Source organism: Eurytemora carolleeae, unplaced genomic scaffold (assembly GCF_000591075.1).
Source record: "Eurytemora carolleeae unplaced genomic scaffold, Eaff_2.0 scaffold86, whole genome shotgun sequence".
NCBI lineage: Eukaryota > Metazoa > Arthropoda > Copepoda > Calanoida > Temoridae > Eurytemora > Eurytemora carolleeae.
The window spans coordinates 183,806-202,429 of record NW_019396290.1 but is presented as its reverse complement, the minus strand read 5'-3'; the positions used below and the strand labels follow the sequence as shown (position 1 = coordinate 202,429).

The 18,624-nt window shown below is 31.8% G+C and overlaps 1 protein-coding gene across 1 annotated transcript in view; it reads left to right on the top strand.

The window, feature by feature from the left end:
* The first annotated feature begins 1,808 nt into the window (after nt 1-1,808).
* The window catches only part of LOC111700258 (cGMP-dependent protein kinase, isozyme 1), a 27,727-nt gene continuing 10,911 nt past the window's right edge, over nt 1,809-18,624 (top strand). Inside the window, exons 1-14 of the mRNA XM_023471135.1 lie at nt 1,809-1,910; nt 2,437-2,502; nt 3,422-3,528; nt 5,407-5,473; nt 5,634-5,700; nt 9,593-9,648; nt 9,740-9,829; nt 10,897-10,989; nt 12,880-12,960; nt 14,084-14,146; nt 16,239-16,318; nt 16,796-16,889; nt 17,840-17,923; nt 18,328-18,405. Coding sequence (XP_023326903.1) covers nt 2,461-2,502; nt 3,422-3,528; nt 5,407-5,473; nt 5,634-5,700; nt 9,593-9,648; nt 9,740-9,829; nt 10,897-10,989; nt 12,880-12,960; nt 14,084-14,146; nt 16,239-16,318; nt 16,796-16,889; nt 17,840-17,923; nt 18,328-18,405 — 1,002 coding nt within the window. The 5' untranslated portion in view covers nt 1,809-1,910; nt 2,437-2,460. The remainder of the gene's footprint in view (nt 1,911-2,436; nt 2,503-3,421; nt 3,529-5,406; nt 5,474-5,633; nt 5,701-9,592; nt 9,649-9,739; nt 9,830-10,896; nt 10,990-12,879; nt 12,961-14,083; nt 14,147-16,238; nt 16,319-16,795; nt 16,890-17,839; nt 17,924-18,327; nt 18,406-18,624) is intronic.

Sequence of the window (18,624 nt, the reverse complement as noted above, 5' to 3'; positions counted from 1 at the left end):
ATTTACTTTTACTAAAGGGGCAGAGGTGCGTGCATTACATGTAACATTAACAACCCCCCTTTTTTTAAATATTCATCAAAACATCTTTTCTAAAATATGAAAATTAAATTACAAATCAGTGCGCTTTGCTCAGCTTCGTTCAAAAAATTGAAAAAGAAAACTGTTAGTTTAGAACATTTGTTTCAATTGAACCACATTTTTTTTAATGTTTTCTAAATAAAAGAATGCTCTGTTGATAACCTCTTAACCCACTCTCAAGTCCTTTGAACGATATTAATATTTTCCTTTTTTGACAATTTAATTATTTCTTCTATTTTGAAAAATGCTTAAAAAATTAAATAAACTTGAAATATAATGTTCTCCAGTGGTTTCTATAAAGCAATTATGTTTCTTTCAGAAATTTTGACATAAATTAAATTATTTAGTTAATAACATATTGATAAGAAAAATTACATTATACTATAATAAACTTAATTCATACATATAGGCAATTTGACTCTTTTTACATGAGTATGCAGTATGCACTGTGGTGCAGTGTGGTATTAACAGAGGTTTATTTTCATCCCTATCATATTTACCATCTTAAACAAATGCATAAATTGCATGTTTTATGAATTCTTCTGTACAAAGATACGGTACGTAGATACAAATATATCACGCATGAATCATCCTGTACATAAATACATATATTACATGTTTTATCAATCATACTGTACATTAGTAAATATATTGCATGCTTTATGAATCCTCCTGTACATAAATAAATTTATTGCATGTTTTATGAATCCTCCTTTATTAAATACATATATTGCATGTTTTATTAATCCTCCTGTACATAAATACATATATTTCATGTTTTTTTAATCATCCTTTACATGAATAAATTTATTGCATGCTTTTTTAATCATCCTGTACATGAATATATATATTGCATGTTTTATGAATCCTCCTGTACATAAATGCATAAATTGCATGTCATATGAATCTTCCTGTACATAAATACATATGTTGCATGTTTCATGAATCCTCCTGTACATAAATACATATATTGCATGCTTTATGAACCCTCCTGTACATAAATACATATATTGCATGTTTTATGAATCCTGTTGTACATAAATGCATATATTGCATGTTTAATGAATCTTCCTGTACATAAATACGTATATTGCATGTTTTATGAACCCTTCTGTACATAAATGCATATATTGCATTTTTATGAATCCTCCTGTACATGAATACATGTAATGCATGTTTTATGAATCCTCCTGTGCATGAATACATATATTGCATGTTTTATGAATCCTCCTGTACATAAATGCATATATTGTATGTTTTATGAATCCTCCTGTACATCAATACATATATTGCATGGTACTAACAATATAACTAATTGAAACCATAGAGTAAACAATGTAAGCGCTATCTATAGAAAGAAGAAGGGGAGTTTTTTGCAACAAACTCTACTTTTCTTTAAATACCTTTATTTTTGAACCAGATGTTTAGATCTTAGAAATTTTAAACTATGAAATCTCTTAGATCAAATAATCTAAGTTTTAAATGTTGAAGGTTCACACCATCAAGTTGCAAAGATATAGGAATTAGAAAATTTAAGTTTGTAGCAAAGAATCAACTCCTTTAAACTTCTCTACCGTAGCGCTGCCAAGATTTTATATAATAATAATCACTTCCTTAGTTAAATTGACCTTGGAGGCCCAATTTATAAGTATTTAAACTAGCCACGGTCAGTTCAACCACTATCTTTCTTACAATTGACTGTATCTCTGAACCATATATATTTAGCAAATGAGAACGCTGCTCTGGAGGCCGAGGTTCGAACCCTCCAACGGAGGCTGTCTCGGAGGGATCATGAGATAAATAAACAGGAAAGAGAACTTCATAAACTCAGGGTAAGAGTTGAGATGTTAAAACCAGAGATAAGAGAAATGCAGGTCTATGAAGGTCTATGAAAGGCTAGAATCTATGCGATATTTTCTACAACACCATTTAGAGTACTTTACATGAAATTTGTAAAATTGTAAAGATTCATAAGGAGTGGAAAATTAGAGATTGAAAAGATTATTTCTAAGCTCATTTGAGAATTGTTTGCCTTTTTAATGCATTCTTTTTACTTTAAAGTTATGGAAGAAATACTGTGAAGTGCATTTTGAATAATGTACATATTTTTTCCAAAAGAAACTTTTCGAAAAAAAACTTTTCTGTCAAGAAGTGAACTCATGTAATTCTTTCTAAGTTTTGAATTAAGAAATTGTTTCTTTCCTTTTAGAAAGGAAACGATTTCATTTTTAAAACTTTATTTACTATGCAACGAACTTATTTTTATATATTGTTTTCTGGTGATGATTTTAATCTCTTTAGGGTTTCTCTCTCTTTGTAGATTATCGCAGATGTTTAATGAATGAAATGTATATTTAGAGTGTGCTACAGCAGGCTTCTCAGATGATGGCTCGAGGAGAAGATCATTTATTGAATACTATACAGGTTTATTTTAGTTTGTAATACCTTGGGTGCCAAGCTTTGAAGTCAAACCTTATAGAAATCCAACGTATAGAAACCGCTACGTATAGCAACAAAGCGTATTTTCCAAGAGAACATATTTTATATTTTTGAAAAATTAAATAATCAGTGTAAAGTAAATATAATTTTCATAAAATCCTTTTATTTAAATGGTAAAACGGAATTTTATGAAACTTTATAGAACTTTTGTATACTTTTAAGAATTTTTTTTCAAAAAATAAAACTGTAGATAGCATTTTTATATACTATATATTTTTTAATAGTAAAACGCAATTTTATGTATAACCATATAATCATTCATTTAAGTTGTCAGTACATAATAAAATAAAATAATGTCAAGGGTATGATAAAAAATAGAAATTATCATAATGATAATGATAAGCTACAATGTTTTACAAAAACGTTTAATTTCTCAAAAATATAAGAAATGTTCTCCCGGAAAATACGCCTTGTTGCTATACGTAGCTGCTTCTATACGTTGGATTTCTATAAGGTTTGACTCCCCAAACTTCGTCTAGAAACAAAATGTTTTCTAAAAGTGTCAAGCGTATTAATTTAAAACTCTTAAATCAAGCTAAGAACATGTCCTAATCAAGCTAAGAACATGTCCTAATCAAAACGTAAAGCCAATCTCTCAATAGGTTCAGATCGGTAATATAACCATTTAAACAAAATGTTTGAATTTTTCAGAGGCTTGCGCTAAATTAACTCGTTATCCACAGCATTCATTTTTTAAAGTAAAGGAATTTGGTTAAATAACGGGATCCACCAAAAGAAAATAAGAAATAATATATTTAAAGAAATGGGTGTTTGGGTCCGAAGACTTATTATGGGAACTTGGAAGTGGAACCAACTGAGCTTGTAGTGAACTGTTTTATATCAGGATTCTCACAGTATGGCCGGTCAGATCGTGTTCAATAAGAAGCAGGGAGTATCAGGGGAGAGTAATATTAGCACTGCTACAGCACAGAAACATAGCAAGGACTTCAGGTCAAACTACAAATTTAAACTGCGTCGCTAAACCACCAAAAACCGGTTCCAATTGAGCGCCGGCTCAAATCTCGAAACACTGAATACAATTTCAAGTGGAACAAACCATGTTTGAGGCGCGCCTCAAGTTTGAGACACGGCTAAAATTCTTAAAATTCGGCCTATGATTACTCGTCTCTATGCTTTATTAGTATAGACTTTTTATAATTTCAAATTATACTAAAGAAAGCATTTGTTGGTTAGTTACATTTAGCTTGTCAGAGAAATTTGACACCTCTGCATGAATGCGTAATATTTGGGAGAAAGAAAAGCAAAAATATTTTTAAAATGGATTTTTTCCTTGTCTACAAGAGATTAGAATGCGTACATCTATCAGAGGACAGATGTATGATCAGCTAAAAAGAAGATACAACAGTCAGAGAAAAGATTCAATACTCTTTTTTTAAATTTTGTTAAAAAAATTTAAATTTAGAAACCCTTGGTTCACTTCCGCCTTGCTAGTGTCAAGAAAACAAAAAGAAAAATTATTTAAGAAAAAAATCCTGAATCCAACTACAAACAATTTAGAAACTTTTAGAAAATATAATTCTGTTTATCGCACAACAATAAAAAAGGCCAAGACTAGTTATTTTTCTTCAAAATTTACAGAATACTCAAAAGACATCAAAAAGACCTGGTCTTTACTGAACTCTATTATATCTTCTAAGAAAAAAAGTCATTCAGTTCCTGATATTTTCACTGATGATGAAAAAAGTTTTGTGGGATCTGCTGAAATAGCAGAGGGTTTTAATGACTTTTTTGTGAACATTGGACCCAGATTGTCTAGTTATATTCCGGATTCTAATGTTAATTTTGAAACATATCTGAAGGAGCCATCCAAGGAAAATTTTGTGTTTGCAAATATTACACCAGAAATTATTCTTGAAACAGTGAGTAAACTTAAACCTAAAAACAGTTCAGGTAAGGACAATATTTCTACCAAGCTACTGAAGGAAATAATTGAAAGTATTGTCTATCCTATAGCGCATTTGTTTAACCTTTCTTTTAAAACAGGATATATCCCTAGTGATTATAAATGTGCAAAAATAATTCCTATCTTTAAAACTGAACAAAAAGATAAATTTAATAACTACAGACCAATTAGTATTCTACCAGCGCTAAGTAAACNTGATGAATCAGCACAGTGCTTTGTAGTTGAATAAAAATATGAAATATGAAATGAATTAGTTAAAAAAAGACTTAGATAGTTAATTTTACTGCCGTAAATGCAGGGTTATCAACAAAAGATAAGAATTTAATAGAGGACGTGAGTCAGACTCTAATAAAAACGCATAAATAACTTCCAGTATATATATATTTCTTATAACTTATTACTAGAGGGTTCAGAACTAGAGTCAATATCGATGTTTTATCAGTACTATGCCCCGTATCCGTTCTATCTCATTCTGTTGAATCTTGTGGAACTTGTTTAATGCGGCCAGGCATCGTCTTCCACAATTTCAAACTTTTTAGAAATAATTTAATTTAGACTTAATTTATTATTTGAGAATAGTATTTTAATTATATATTGCTAAAGATAAAAAAACATTTACAGTTGTGTGAGACGGTGAGACCATGAATGTAAGAACAAAAAGTAAATAAATGTTAAATAGAAAAAAAATTATTTTCCAAAAAAAAGACAATCCACTTTTAAAAAATGGAGTTATTCAACTTTATTAGGTTTTTTTATAATTTCATATAAACCTTCTATATGTTGTACTTATTTAAGTACAATTATGAGTACAATAATAGAAGCTATAAACATCTACGAAAAATCAACTTTCTTTTTAACTTAAACATTTTTGTATGATTTCTCTTTGATTATTAAAATAAATTCAGATCGAAGACCCTGATCAAAGAGGCGATCATGGAAAATGATTTTCTTAAAAACCTCTCCTCGGCTCAGGTTTGTAATTTACTTTTAAAACATGAATTATTCTTTTTTATTAATAATAATAATTTTGCAGTTTTTATTTCTCAACTAAGACTGAAAACAACAAATTAAGTAACATTTTGCACCGCTTTTACATGACAGAATATTGTTTGAAATTCTAATAAATGTGCAGGTTCGAGAAATTGTTGATGTCATGGAAGAGAAAAGGGTTCATAAAGGAAGCTTTGTCATCAGAGAAGGTTGGTACCACAGTTTTATCCAGAACTTCGGAGGCATCGAAAGAAATAATAAAATGTCGTTTTCTAAACCTACTGATTATGGAATATTACAGATGTCTAGTTTTTTAGTCTAATAATCATATGGATCATTTTAAAACTATCATTTTTTATGGCTAAATCTTTATTTCTACAATGACTTAGATTTAGGTATAATAGTGTAAACCCCATTGAAATATTGTCAAGACGACATTTTACAAATTCTTCCAATGTATCTGAAGTTCTGGGGTAAACTGTATATGATATGTACTATATGTACTGCATCAATATATTGCATATATTTATCATTGGGATAGGTCGGTACAGTAAATTTATTGCATATATGCATCACGGTGATAGGTCGGTACAGTGAAAATATATCTTTTATGCATCATGGGGATAGGCCGGTACAATAAATTTATTGCAAATATGCATCACGGTGATATGTCGTTACAGTCAATATACTGCATATATGCATCACGGTGATATTCTGGTACAGCCAATATATTCATCACAGTGATAAATCAGCACAATCAATATATTGCTTATATGTATCACAATGATAGGTTGGTACAATCAATTTATTGCATATATGCATCACGGGGATAGGTAGTTACAAATGATTTATTGCTTATTTGCATCACAGTGATAGGTCGGACCATGATGAAATTTATTGCATACATGGACCTTGCTTATTGCTTATATGCATTATGGTGAAAGGTCTTTACAGTCAATTTATTGCTTATATGCATCATTGTGATAGGCCGTCACAATAACTATATTGTTTATAATAATCGCGGTGATAACTCGTTACAATCACTTTATTGCTTATATGTATCACGGTAATAGGTTGTTACAATCAATGTATTGCTTATATGCATCACGGGGATAGGTCGTTATAACCAATGTATTGCGTATATACATCACCGTGATAGGTCGTTAAAATCGGTTTATTTCTCAAATAAATCACGGAGATAGGTTGGTACAACTAACGCATTGCTTATATGCATCACGGAGATAGGTTGGTACAATCAATTCATTGCTTATATGCATCACGGGGATAGGTCAGTTTAATCAACTAATTGCTTATTTGCATCACGGGGATGGAACGTTACAATCAATTCATTGCTTATGTATCACAATAATTCATATCTCAAGGTTTAAGAGTAAGTAAACCTCCAATTTTCAATCCATTTAAATAATAAGTTTTCATATTTTCTTTTAAAATAAAAAAAAAAATAGAAGTATTATTTGGCGTGTATGATTTTATTACTAAAAAAATATCTCAAAAGTCTCATTTCCTCAGTAAAAGCTATAATGTTTCATTCCAAGTATAAGTTTCATTTTATAAACAACGATTTGATAAATTTGATAAATTTGATAAGTACCATATTGAAGAGTTTAAAAAAAGTTAACTGATTTTTCATTTTGTTTAATATTGTAGATACAAAATATTTAGAATTTGAGTCAAAAATATTTTTTTGTTAATAAGAACACTAATGTTTTTCATCTGTTTCTGGGAAAACTCATAATCTAGAAAATGAAAATAAAAAAATTTTAAAATTTACTTTATTAACATTGAAATATATTTTTATATTATTTCAAAAAGAGTTCTGAATTAGCCCTGATTAGTAAATTATAATCAATTAAAAGAAAGTGTAAAGTTTTTTTTAAAACAAATATTTGTCAATGATGTTTTGAACAAGTTCTTTTAATTCTTTCAATAGAAGTTTTTTTCAGAAATAAACGTAATACTAATATTTAAATTCTCAAGTGAATTAAAAATTAAAATTTATTCAATTCATGAATTAAATACAGAGAAAAGTATCAACCTAATCTTTCTTTTCATGAAAATTCTCTGTTGAAACATTAATAAATATTAAAGAAAAGTCGGTATAGCTTTCTTTCATCCAAAGCTTGCTGCCCAAGTGATTGTTAAAGGGACTGATGGCGTAATTTAAAGTGTCCATCCAATTGTAAAGCGCCATGTCCGATTCTTTGACTGATTAAGTTAGACGGATTTATCCTTATTAATCTACAGAAATACTTTTAACATTTTGCTGGCAGCTTCCCTAACTCTTCTATCATCCCTCTCTCCGGCTCAGCTACATTTTGCCTAGTTACAATTTGCATAGTCACTTTTTGCCTGGTCACATTTTGCCTAGTTCACTTTTGCCTAGGTAACATTTTGCCTAGGGTAACACAAAAGAGCGAATTTTTTGCCAAGTCAATAATTTTTTATAAAAAAACAAATTTTGTCAAGAATTAAACATTTTTTTAAAGTTTAACCAGATAAATTTTAATGAATTAAAATTAATGAATTGAATTGTATTCTGTACAGCAATTTTAACATTCCTGTCACTCTACAAAAGATAAAATATGGTTAATTATGTATCAGATATATATATATATTTTTTAAATACATTTTACATAATCATGGAGTATAAATAGGAATTTATACAGGTGATCTTTATTTATCATTATTTATCTTCTGCTGCAGGTCATGTGCAAGGGTTTGGATATAATCAGCTTTCGGCATGGTATGGAAAGCTTCTACAACAAATTTCACCCTCTGTCTGGAGTCCTTTGATCTCTGCTTTCGACCTGAATTTGTCGCCATGTCCAGGCCGACTGCATTGGATAGATAAGCCCTCCTAGCCTCAGCATCCTGTTTAACAAATAGCTCTTGGATAGCAAATACATTCGGGCTGTAGCCAGACAAACTATTCCAGGTTCTGTTAAATGACTCCAGCATGTTGTTGGTTTCAATTCCCCCTCAAGGACAGTGGTGTACTGGTTCCACAGCTCAGGCTTAAAAAGTGCACCTCTGCCTCCTCTCTTTTCAATCCCTGTCGTCCTGTAATAGGAACCAAAGGCATTAATCTCCACTTGATAGTCTTCCCATTCTTCATCTTTCTCTTCACCATCATCTACCAGATTTGTTATAACCTCATGGTAGTACTCATTAACCCGGTCTGAAGGTACATAGCAAAGCCTGTACAAGCTATAGATAAGCTCTTGGAAACGTGGATTCTGGTGAAATAGACTTAGAAGCTTGTAATCGCCCAGGTTTTTACAGACAGCTGCATTATGGTGAAATCTACAACCCTTGTGCTGAACATCTGGAAAGACAATATCACATGCCTTGAACACAGCCAGTTCAAAGTCAGTCATAATTGTAGTTAGCCTGTTAGGTGCTCCCATCCTCTCCTTAATCTTGCTGAACAGCTGTAGGTATGTTGTCTTCTTTTTGTTTGGTAGAAGGCAATAGACACATGGTATACCCTGGCCACCAACCTCAGATGCTGCCATCACAATGTAGACCTGAATAAAAGATTATACATACTTAATTCAGTTAATTTAAACAATTTTCTTAAATTAAGTTTGAAATGTATATTATTTCACATAGATATTTTACCTGGCTGAATGGGGGAGGAGCAGACTTAAAAGTTCCATCAAACAACCACACACTGTGTGTTTTCAGAATATCGGCAGACCATCTGACCATCAGACCATCAAAATTATTGACTATGCAAAAAATTCGCTCTTTTGTTACTCTAGGCAAAATGTTACCCTAGGCAAAATGTGACTAGGCAAAATGTAGCTGAGCCCTCTCTCCCCTGTCTACCAATCTTCCTATGGCCTGTCTTCCCTATTTCCCTTATCTTTCATATATCTCTTAACGCCGGCCCTATTTCCCCTATCTCCCATAACTCTCATATTCCTCCTATCTCTCCTATCTTCCCTTTCTCCTCTTTCTTCTCTAACTCCCCTATCTCTCAAGCCGTGTAATTCTGAAAATATAGCAAGAAATGTTTTCCTGTTTTGTCGGCAGAATTAAGAAGAAATCTGTCTCAAATATATTATTGTTTTTTAGGTGAAACTGGTTCTCACCTTTACGTTGCTGCTGACGGAGAATTTGAAGTTATCAAGGAATATTTTCTTTAATTTCTTAATGAATTTTACATTTTTTAAAGCTAAGAATTTTTGTTTGTTTTTGATTAAATAAAGGATTGTACATTAGGATGGAAAAGTGCTGGGTAGACTCGGCGGAGGGAAGGCATTTGGTGAACTTGCGATACTGTACAACTGTAAACGTACTGCATCCATTAAGGTTTATATTAAAGAGTGCAAATCTAAACGTACTGTATCCATTAAGGCTTATTTAACAGTACAAATGTAAACGTACTACATTCATTAAAGTCAATGATATTGTATAACTGTAAACGTACTGCATCCAATAAGGTATATTAAACAATACAAATGTAAACGTACGGCATCAATTTAGGTCTATTAAAGTGTACAAGTGTAAACTTACTGCATCTTTTTAAATCAATAATATTGTGCAACTGTAAGCATATTTCATCTATTAAGTTCTATTTTACAGTAAAAATGTAAACGTGCTAAATTTACAAATATAAACGTACTGCATTCATTAAGGTCAATAAAATTGTACAACTGTACATATATTCAGTAAGGTCAATAAAATTGTACAACTGTACATTTATTCAGTAAGGTCAATTATACTTTACAAAACTTATGCATTTAGCATTTTTCTATTTTTTTCAAATGATAATTATAATTTATTTTCTAATTTACCATAAACAATTATTTAAAGGTTTCTGAAGAGAAAAACAAAATTTCTTAAATTAAATGGGAAATATTTCTATTTACAGTTAAAGAACTACGCAATATGAAGAAACAGTTTTAGGAGCTTTTTGCTTCAACGCGGAGCACATAAATATTAAAACAAGCTTTAAACTTTTACAGAAACAACTTTAAAAAAGAGAAAACTTTTCTTTTCATAAATCGACTTTCCGTAATTGTAAGCAACGAAAATTTATCTAAAGATACATATTAAACACATATAAATATATCCAGGCTTTATCTAAGGGTACATATTAACCATATATCCATGATGTATCTAAAGAAACACATTTACCATATATATATCCTGTGGGACACCCTGTATTAACCATATATAAATATATCCAGGCTGTATCTAAGAATACATATTAACATATATAAATATATCCAGGCTGTATCTAAGAATACATATTAACATATATAATCCCAAATATCGAACCCTGAATCCTGAATCCTGAATCCTGAATCCTGAACCCTGAATCCTGAATCCTGAATCCTGAATCCTGAATCCTGAACCCCAAGTATTTGTTTCAGGTGAAGTTTCTCCGAAGTGTCCCCCTCCTGTCCAATCTACCAATGGATCTGTTTACAAGGATGTCGGATGTTCTTGAAATAGAAATATTCAAGGTGAGTTGAAAACTTATAATATAAAATGATTTTTTATCTCTAAAATATTTAATGCATTGTCAATAAATGTGTATACAGTATTGGACCAGCTTATGTTAAACCCCTTTAAATTGATTGAACGAATAATCTGAGTAATGATGGAGCAAGCAAATTTGGCGCCCGAATCGTTTCATGTTCCGATGGCAGAGCCGGTAGTCGGTACACGATTTGGTAACGGCACAATTCAATCTGTTTTTTGTTAGTGGCGGGTCCACCGCAAGAAATGTTACCCCCAGTAGAAAAATTTATTTTCTCGGCCCTTGTCCAAGTCCAATTTTTGGGAGAGGCCGGGCCAGTTTAAGATATGTTTTTAGATTTAAATTTCACCAGAAATTTTGCAAGTTGGACAAATCATTGCTTGATCTGATCCGATAAATGGATTAATCGGTCTCTATTAATGTAATATGCATTTCTTGTGCAGCCCCCGGGTCTAGGCTACGTAGTGCATACTCGTACGGCAAGTCTAGGCTACCAAGTTTTCTGACATTTTTAAAACTTGATAAATTCAATTTTACCCACCATGGCCACATAGGATGACTTATAATTAAGTCTTGTGCCTTAAATGTTGTCATTAAATGGGTAGCTTAATGATTTTGCTTGCAAGAAGTTGTAACTCTGTACATATAGATAGTTTTTAGTTTGTAAAATGTATTTTTATGATGTACACTTATAGAACAGTACAAAGAATGTCATCCTTTTCGATTGATGTTGGTTATTCTTAAAATCTTCATGTATCGTGAGGGAGGGGGTGCCGGGCCGCCATGATCCCCGTGATATGACCTTCAGAGCCTCCTGATGCGCAGAATGACATCCAAGCCCTGCAAAATTGTCTCCACGCCCTTCGCAACCTCTCAAAGCCTCCGAAATTTTGTCTCCATGACCCCATTAAAAGATATTTGACTTTTACATCCAAATAAAACCTTTTTTTCAATAATATCAACATAAAATAGTTTTTAATGGTACATAAAGAATTTGTTTAGATAAGTCTACTTTAATTGAGATTAACTTGTGAATAAATATTGCAGTTTTATTTAAAGATTGAGAAAATTTTGTATTATTTTACATCTGTGTGTCATGCACGAATCAAACCATATTTGCACCAATTTACAAAACAAAACAGTTTTTGTGAAATGCTTAAATTTGTGCTTTGTGTAAATTTTTCAAAAGAAAACACTAAATACGTTTACTTATCTTTAAAATATAAAATATGTCTCTAATCTCCCAATTATTTCCCTTCAAAGGATCCAAATATTATTTAAACTTTCTGAGAAGACTTGCATTCTTCAAAATATATCAAAAGTTCAATGGGCTAGAATAGAAGAAGGGTTTCAAATCGGAATTCTGTTGCACGGAATTGCGCGCAATGATTGCTTCCGCTTGTGGCATTGCTTTTCAATCTTAAAATCAATAATTTTATCTGTGACTTACAAATTTATGCAGCAGATACAAGCATGGAAAATGAAATATCTCTGTAGGTTTTAAAATAATCGAGACCCGAAGTTTCACTTGTTTCACTTTCCCAAAGGCATTTTCCCAAGGGCGACTTCTCAAGTGACAATTTCCCAAGTGGCAACTTCCCAAAGATACATTTTCCAAAGCCGCAACTTGCCACAGATTAGGTTAAGCCTTATGAGGTGCCGTAGGCTGCAAAGGGGCAGAGCGCTGTGCCCCAGATGGGAAAGAGGGCCGAGCGCTGTGGCTAGAAAAGGCTAGGCGACCGATCGCTGCGAAAAGTACATACATGGGAAGTTACCGCTTGGGAAATTGCACATTTGGGAAGTTGCCTCTTGGGAAAATACCCTTGCCGTTGGGAAAAACCTTTTGAAAAGTACCTGGCATCATATATTGTAGTTAGGAGAATATATACTCCGCGAGGGTACTGCTGGAGACAGTTTCTACATAATCTCTGAAGGAGATGTCAGGGTTACACAGGGATACTCAGCATTCATTCATGCTTCACGAATTTATCCTTTAATCTGATAACATTGATTTAAACATAAGATTCAATTTTGTACAAATTGTTCATTATAAACATTCCTTACTTTTCCTTAAAGGAACTGTAAACGTAATTGTATGTAACCATTTATTTAACCAAGAGCTTGTCTTATTCCCAACGATACCCTTTAAACCTTAACTGATCAATAATGTGGAAGATATCGTGGTTTTAAACCTTGAAAATTGTTTAATTCTAATAATTTCCACCACACTGTTTCTCCGTTTTTAAAGCAGATATGTGAAAAATGGTACCGTTGTAAATCGAATATTCCACTATTTTCTTTCTTCTTTTTAACTTTAATAATTTATTTTAATTAAATTTTACAATATTTTCAAATTTCAATATGATATCAGATGGAAACATTTTGAGACTTCAATAGGTTTCCTTTCTTTTCTAAATTTGATATTACGTTTCTACATCCGTTGGATTATCATGGTTTTTATATGTACATTTTAAAAATGTAGTTTACCCCATAGTTAAATTTACGAAATCCTCACACAATAATCTTATTTACTGGATTTAAGGAATATTCTGTAAAAAAACAATATATATTTTTTATTAAATCTTCTTGCTAATGAATACTTTTAAACCTAGAAAAACGACAATATATTCAACATTATCGATTTGATACAGGTTTTAAGGATACCCTTGTTAATCGGATATTGACATTTTTGCATGGAATGTTACCTCCTATGTATCTAATTCTGGGTGAATACAGATAAAACTGGAGAAAACCTCCTTAATTATTCTTTTCTGTAATAATTAATTAAAAACATGTTTTTCGAGAAATGTTTTTGACTTGTAAAGAAATATCATACAACCATGGCAAACATTACATTTTATTCATTATTTAATCTTCATTTATAATTCTAAACAGTTTTTGTAGCGCTATTCCTGTTAAAGAAAATATTAAAAGAGGGGAAATCTTAGAAAGCCTCCAATCATTGTTCAGCTAATTGCCTAATTATATTTTTATTACTTTACTTTGTGCCAATTCATCATAAGTTAATATTTTTAAAAAAAACTTTCGGACACAAATGTTGAGACAATCTTGGATAGAACATTGATAATGAGGAGAAAAATATTAGAGTTCTGTCCAGAGGAGAATATTTTGGAGAACAGGTACATTTTCATTTAAAGAGTCTTTTGGCGTAATTTCAAGTGGTCCTTAAAGGGAGTGTTCGAGGAAAATGAAAAGGGTTATAGGCTTACGGCAAAAAATTATCGATGGTGATCGCTACAAACCTTACTTCTATCTGTTGCGGCTATAAGAAGAATATTGTTAAAAACGAATCTAACCGAAGAACGTTGCGTCCATACAAAGTCAGAAAGTTGCAACATTTGACGGAATCGTAAAAAAAAGCAATTTAATTCCAAACATATTATTCAGATATTACAACCTATAATAATCTATAATTGTTCGACGCAGTGGCTTAAAAAAATATTATGAAATGTCAGCTATATTCGAATGCGTCGAAAAATTATCAACGATTGTAATATCCGGCCAAATGATTTGTTTGGAATTAAATTTATTTCTTTACGATCCGAGAGTCGAATGTTGCAACTTTCTGAATTTGTATAGATTCAACGCGACGTTCTTCGGTATAAGTCATTTTCAACCATTTTCTCCTTATAGACACAACAGATAGAAGTATGATTAGTAGAGATCTAAAGTGCTTATTTTTCGTTGTAAGCCTGTACCCCCTTTAATTTTTCGGTAACATTCCCTTTAACCCTATTCCCGCTGGGGGGGGGGGGTCAATTTGACCCCCCCTGTAGTTTTTTTTACATAACTCAAAAAGTATTGGTCTGAGGCTGTTGAAATTTTCTGACTTTTCTTACATACCCAAAGCCCTCCCTTTAGGCCTAAAACCGGGCTTTAATACTAACTGCCTGAGTCCTCAGGCACACTGCCTGAATGACTGATTTTGCCTGTAGCAAACTAAATCTTTGTTTTGACCCACTTTCACTTGTCAGATTTTGATAAAATTTAGCTTTTTGGAAAGCCTATGACATAAGGAAACGGATTGCACAAGTTTTGCGAAAAAAATTGCACTTTTTTTGCAAACAACCTGTCAAAGGAAATTTGCACATTTTTAGTTTTTCTTGATTAAAAATCAGGTTATTTAAAATTTTGCAAAAATTTTTGCATATTTGAAATGGCATGGTCAAGGGCTTTTCAAAAATGTATAATTTGTCATTTTTTGGACAAATTTTTTTTTGCAAACATTTTTACTATAAAACTGGATTTTGCGATAAAAAATTCAATTTTCGCAAATTTGCAAATTGTTTTTGCATATTCTAAAAGTAGAGCACAAGAGCTTTCTAATGATGTATCATTTGTCATATTTGGACATAAAACATGGGATTTAGAGGGGGGGGGTCAAATTGACCCCCCCCCCAACGTATCCTGGTTTTCAAGTACCCCAGCGGGGATAGGGTTAAGGATTCAATAAATGTCAGATTCACCGCTGTATTCCTTAAACCTTTATCAGAGCAGAAATGAGGGAGATATCCTTGTTTATTGAAAAAACAAAATTTGCAGAAATTATCTCTTTTCTTAACCCTAAACAATCTGGGCCCAGCTCTAGCTTTTTTGTCCTATCACTCTCATTTTTGACACTCTCATCGTGAAATTATTTGACTTTTTATACATAGAAATTTGTTAATGCAAAAGGTAGGGTACGTGGCGGTAAACAATCTAAAATAGCCCATTACTTTTTTGTGACTGAAGGTACAGATCTAAAAACTATATTTTTGAAATGCCCTTGAAATATGGATGTAGAAACACACTCACACTTTGACATTTGTTTAAAACAAAACAAAAATATTTTTTACATCTTTTTGTCCCAATTTTTGGCATTTTTTCAACCTGCCTTAGCGCCCAAGTTATTGGTCTAATTTTTTTCAGTAAGCTGGCATTGAAGGATTGGGCTATGAATATGCATTTCAACCTCATGCTTATACTCTAATGCTTATTTTTCTCCGGGGGGGGGGGAGGCATAAATTCAGACCCCACAGCCTTTATAGGGTTAACAGACACATGACGATATTTTCATAATAGTTACACAGATAAAGGTTTAAAGGGTACAGTTGGGAATCGGCCATGTAGTTACCTTAATAGAGAATCACTGGAAATCGTGTTGAACAGTACTTTTCCGGCTTTACTAAAAATATAAAATCTTTGTTTAAAAAAATAATTCATCTTTGCTAGGCATTGCTGAATACACACATAAGGACAGCAAATGTTATCGCAGCGTCCGCCACTGTTGAGTGTCTCACACTGGATCGAGAGTAAGCTTTTTCATTAAAAAAAACCAAGATTTTTAAAACTCACTTTTTTATTTTTCACCTTATTTTTACAAAAGTCTTTTTTCGCTAAGTGTTTCGAATGTTTAATTTTGCCCTACTTATACCCCTTGGAATGCATGGAACTAATTTTATCAAGACAATAACAATGATTTTAGATGAAGTTCGGAAATGTTTTTAATTTACCAGTTTCGAAACAGTCCAAATATGACGTCACAATAAAACAATCATATGTACCTATATCTGCTCTTCATTTAAACATTTCTGAAAGTTTTCAAAGATTTATGAGATCACAAGATCCTATGAAAGATTACAAGATCCTATCAAAGATTACAAGATCTTATTAAAGATTACAAGATCCTAAAGAAGAATTATGAGACACCATCAAAGATTTATAAATTCCTATCAATAATTTTTGAGATCCTATCAAATCACTATTTCTTTTACAAAAAATCAATGCAGGTCATTCTTCCAATTTGTTGGAGACCTGACAGAACTAAAGGAGAAGGAGTACTGTGCTCCGACAAAACATGAACTTAGTACAGTACCATCAGAGGTTAGTGGGTGTTCAATTCTGCATTTTAGACTGATTTTGTGTTTAACTAAAAACAACGTTTCTAACGACCTTCCAATTATAAAGTGGAATGTCAGATTCACAATGGTACCTTTTAAACTTAGTTCAATTGAGGCTAACGGAGATATTTCTTTTTCTAACGGCAAATTGAGACTTGAGTTTTCTGTCGTCGATGATCCAAGAAATAACACTTTAAAATGAGGGTTATTAGAAATTACGTCTACAGTTATATTTACTAATGATTTTAATAAATACAATTGTAACCTTCTATAGTTGTTAACACTGATGGAAACTTCAAAGGCTTTTATCTTTTAAAAAAAAATTTGTCGTCAGACCGGCCACAAAAGAAGTTTTAGAATCATTTTTTTGGATTTGTTTGATCAAAGCATGCAATGATCTTCTTACGGTTAGATTAGTTTAAAAGTGACCTTATATATATTAATATATAATGTTTATATATATATATATCTATATAGTATCTGATAAATGATTATTCAATAAGAAAAACAGTTTTTTTTTTTTGGGGGGGGGGGGGGTTTTCTACCCAACCCCTGTTGTTTTTTTTGATTTTTGAATAACTTAAAAATGGCTTACATTAGAACGCTAAAACTTTTTCACTTTTTCAACATCATAGTTGTTTCAACATACCTTTTGAACTATTTAAAGGTCCTCCCTTACACCCTAACCATAGAGGTTTAATTTTATTTAAGGCCTTGAACAGTTGGACTAGGGATATGTATCACACTCGCCTATCTAAACTCTAAAGGCAAAATCATCCCAATCTATAATAGACAAAAATAGCACAATCGGGATACCGGGTTAGATTACTTCTCAAGTATATCAAAAGTACAATTGAAAAGTGATTCAACTTGTCAAATCCAGTTCAACTAATTCTGCTATTCATCTCGCAAATTCAACTTCTTTATTTACAGGAGACTCTGGACATTGATCTTGAGGATCTTGAGGTTATTGCAACCCTAGGAGTTGGAGGGTTTGGGAGGGTAGAACTAGTACAGGTGCATATATTTAGAACTGCTTGGAGAGAGCTAGAATTTTAATTTAAAATTTTGATTTTCAAGTTTTTAAAGCAATGCGAATACTCCAAGTATGTCTTGGTAACTCGATAAACTCAACCTGAATGTTACTTTTAATCAAAACCCATTAAATATAATGTATACTAGATATACGTTGACAATTAAAAATAAAACATATCTCTGGTGGTAACTTTTAATGAACGATTGTGCTTAACTCTTTGTCTGGTCGCAAGGAGTTTAGCCGTAGCTTTGGTTAAATGTTTGGACCAATGCAAGATCAGCTAATCTGACAGCGCGTTTGATCCAATTCTCTTCAACTCAGTAACGTTTAATTACCAAGCTTCAAATCTTTATTATGTTTCCTTTCTAACACATTTTTATTTCAGCCCCGTGATAAACCAAACTCTTCCTATGCTCTCAAATGTTTAAGAAAACATCACATTGTGGAGACACAACAGCAGGAATATTTATAATAAACTTATTCTTAAACATTTATAATAAACTTAATCTTAAACATTTATAATAAACTTATTAATTTAATAAGTTTAAATAATTTAAATTAATTCATGAACACTGACCGTAACATAGGAACATAGCTGCTCAGTTCATTAAAGAATTTAACGCAAGGACCATTGATACTTAGTTAATTCATAAACCAGTAACTGGAACATTTATCCCCCCCC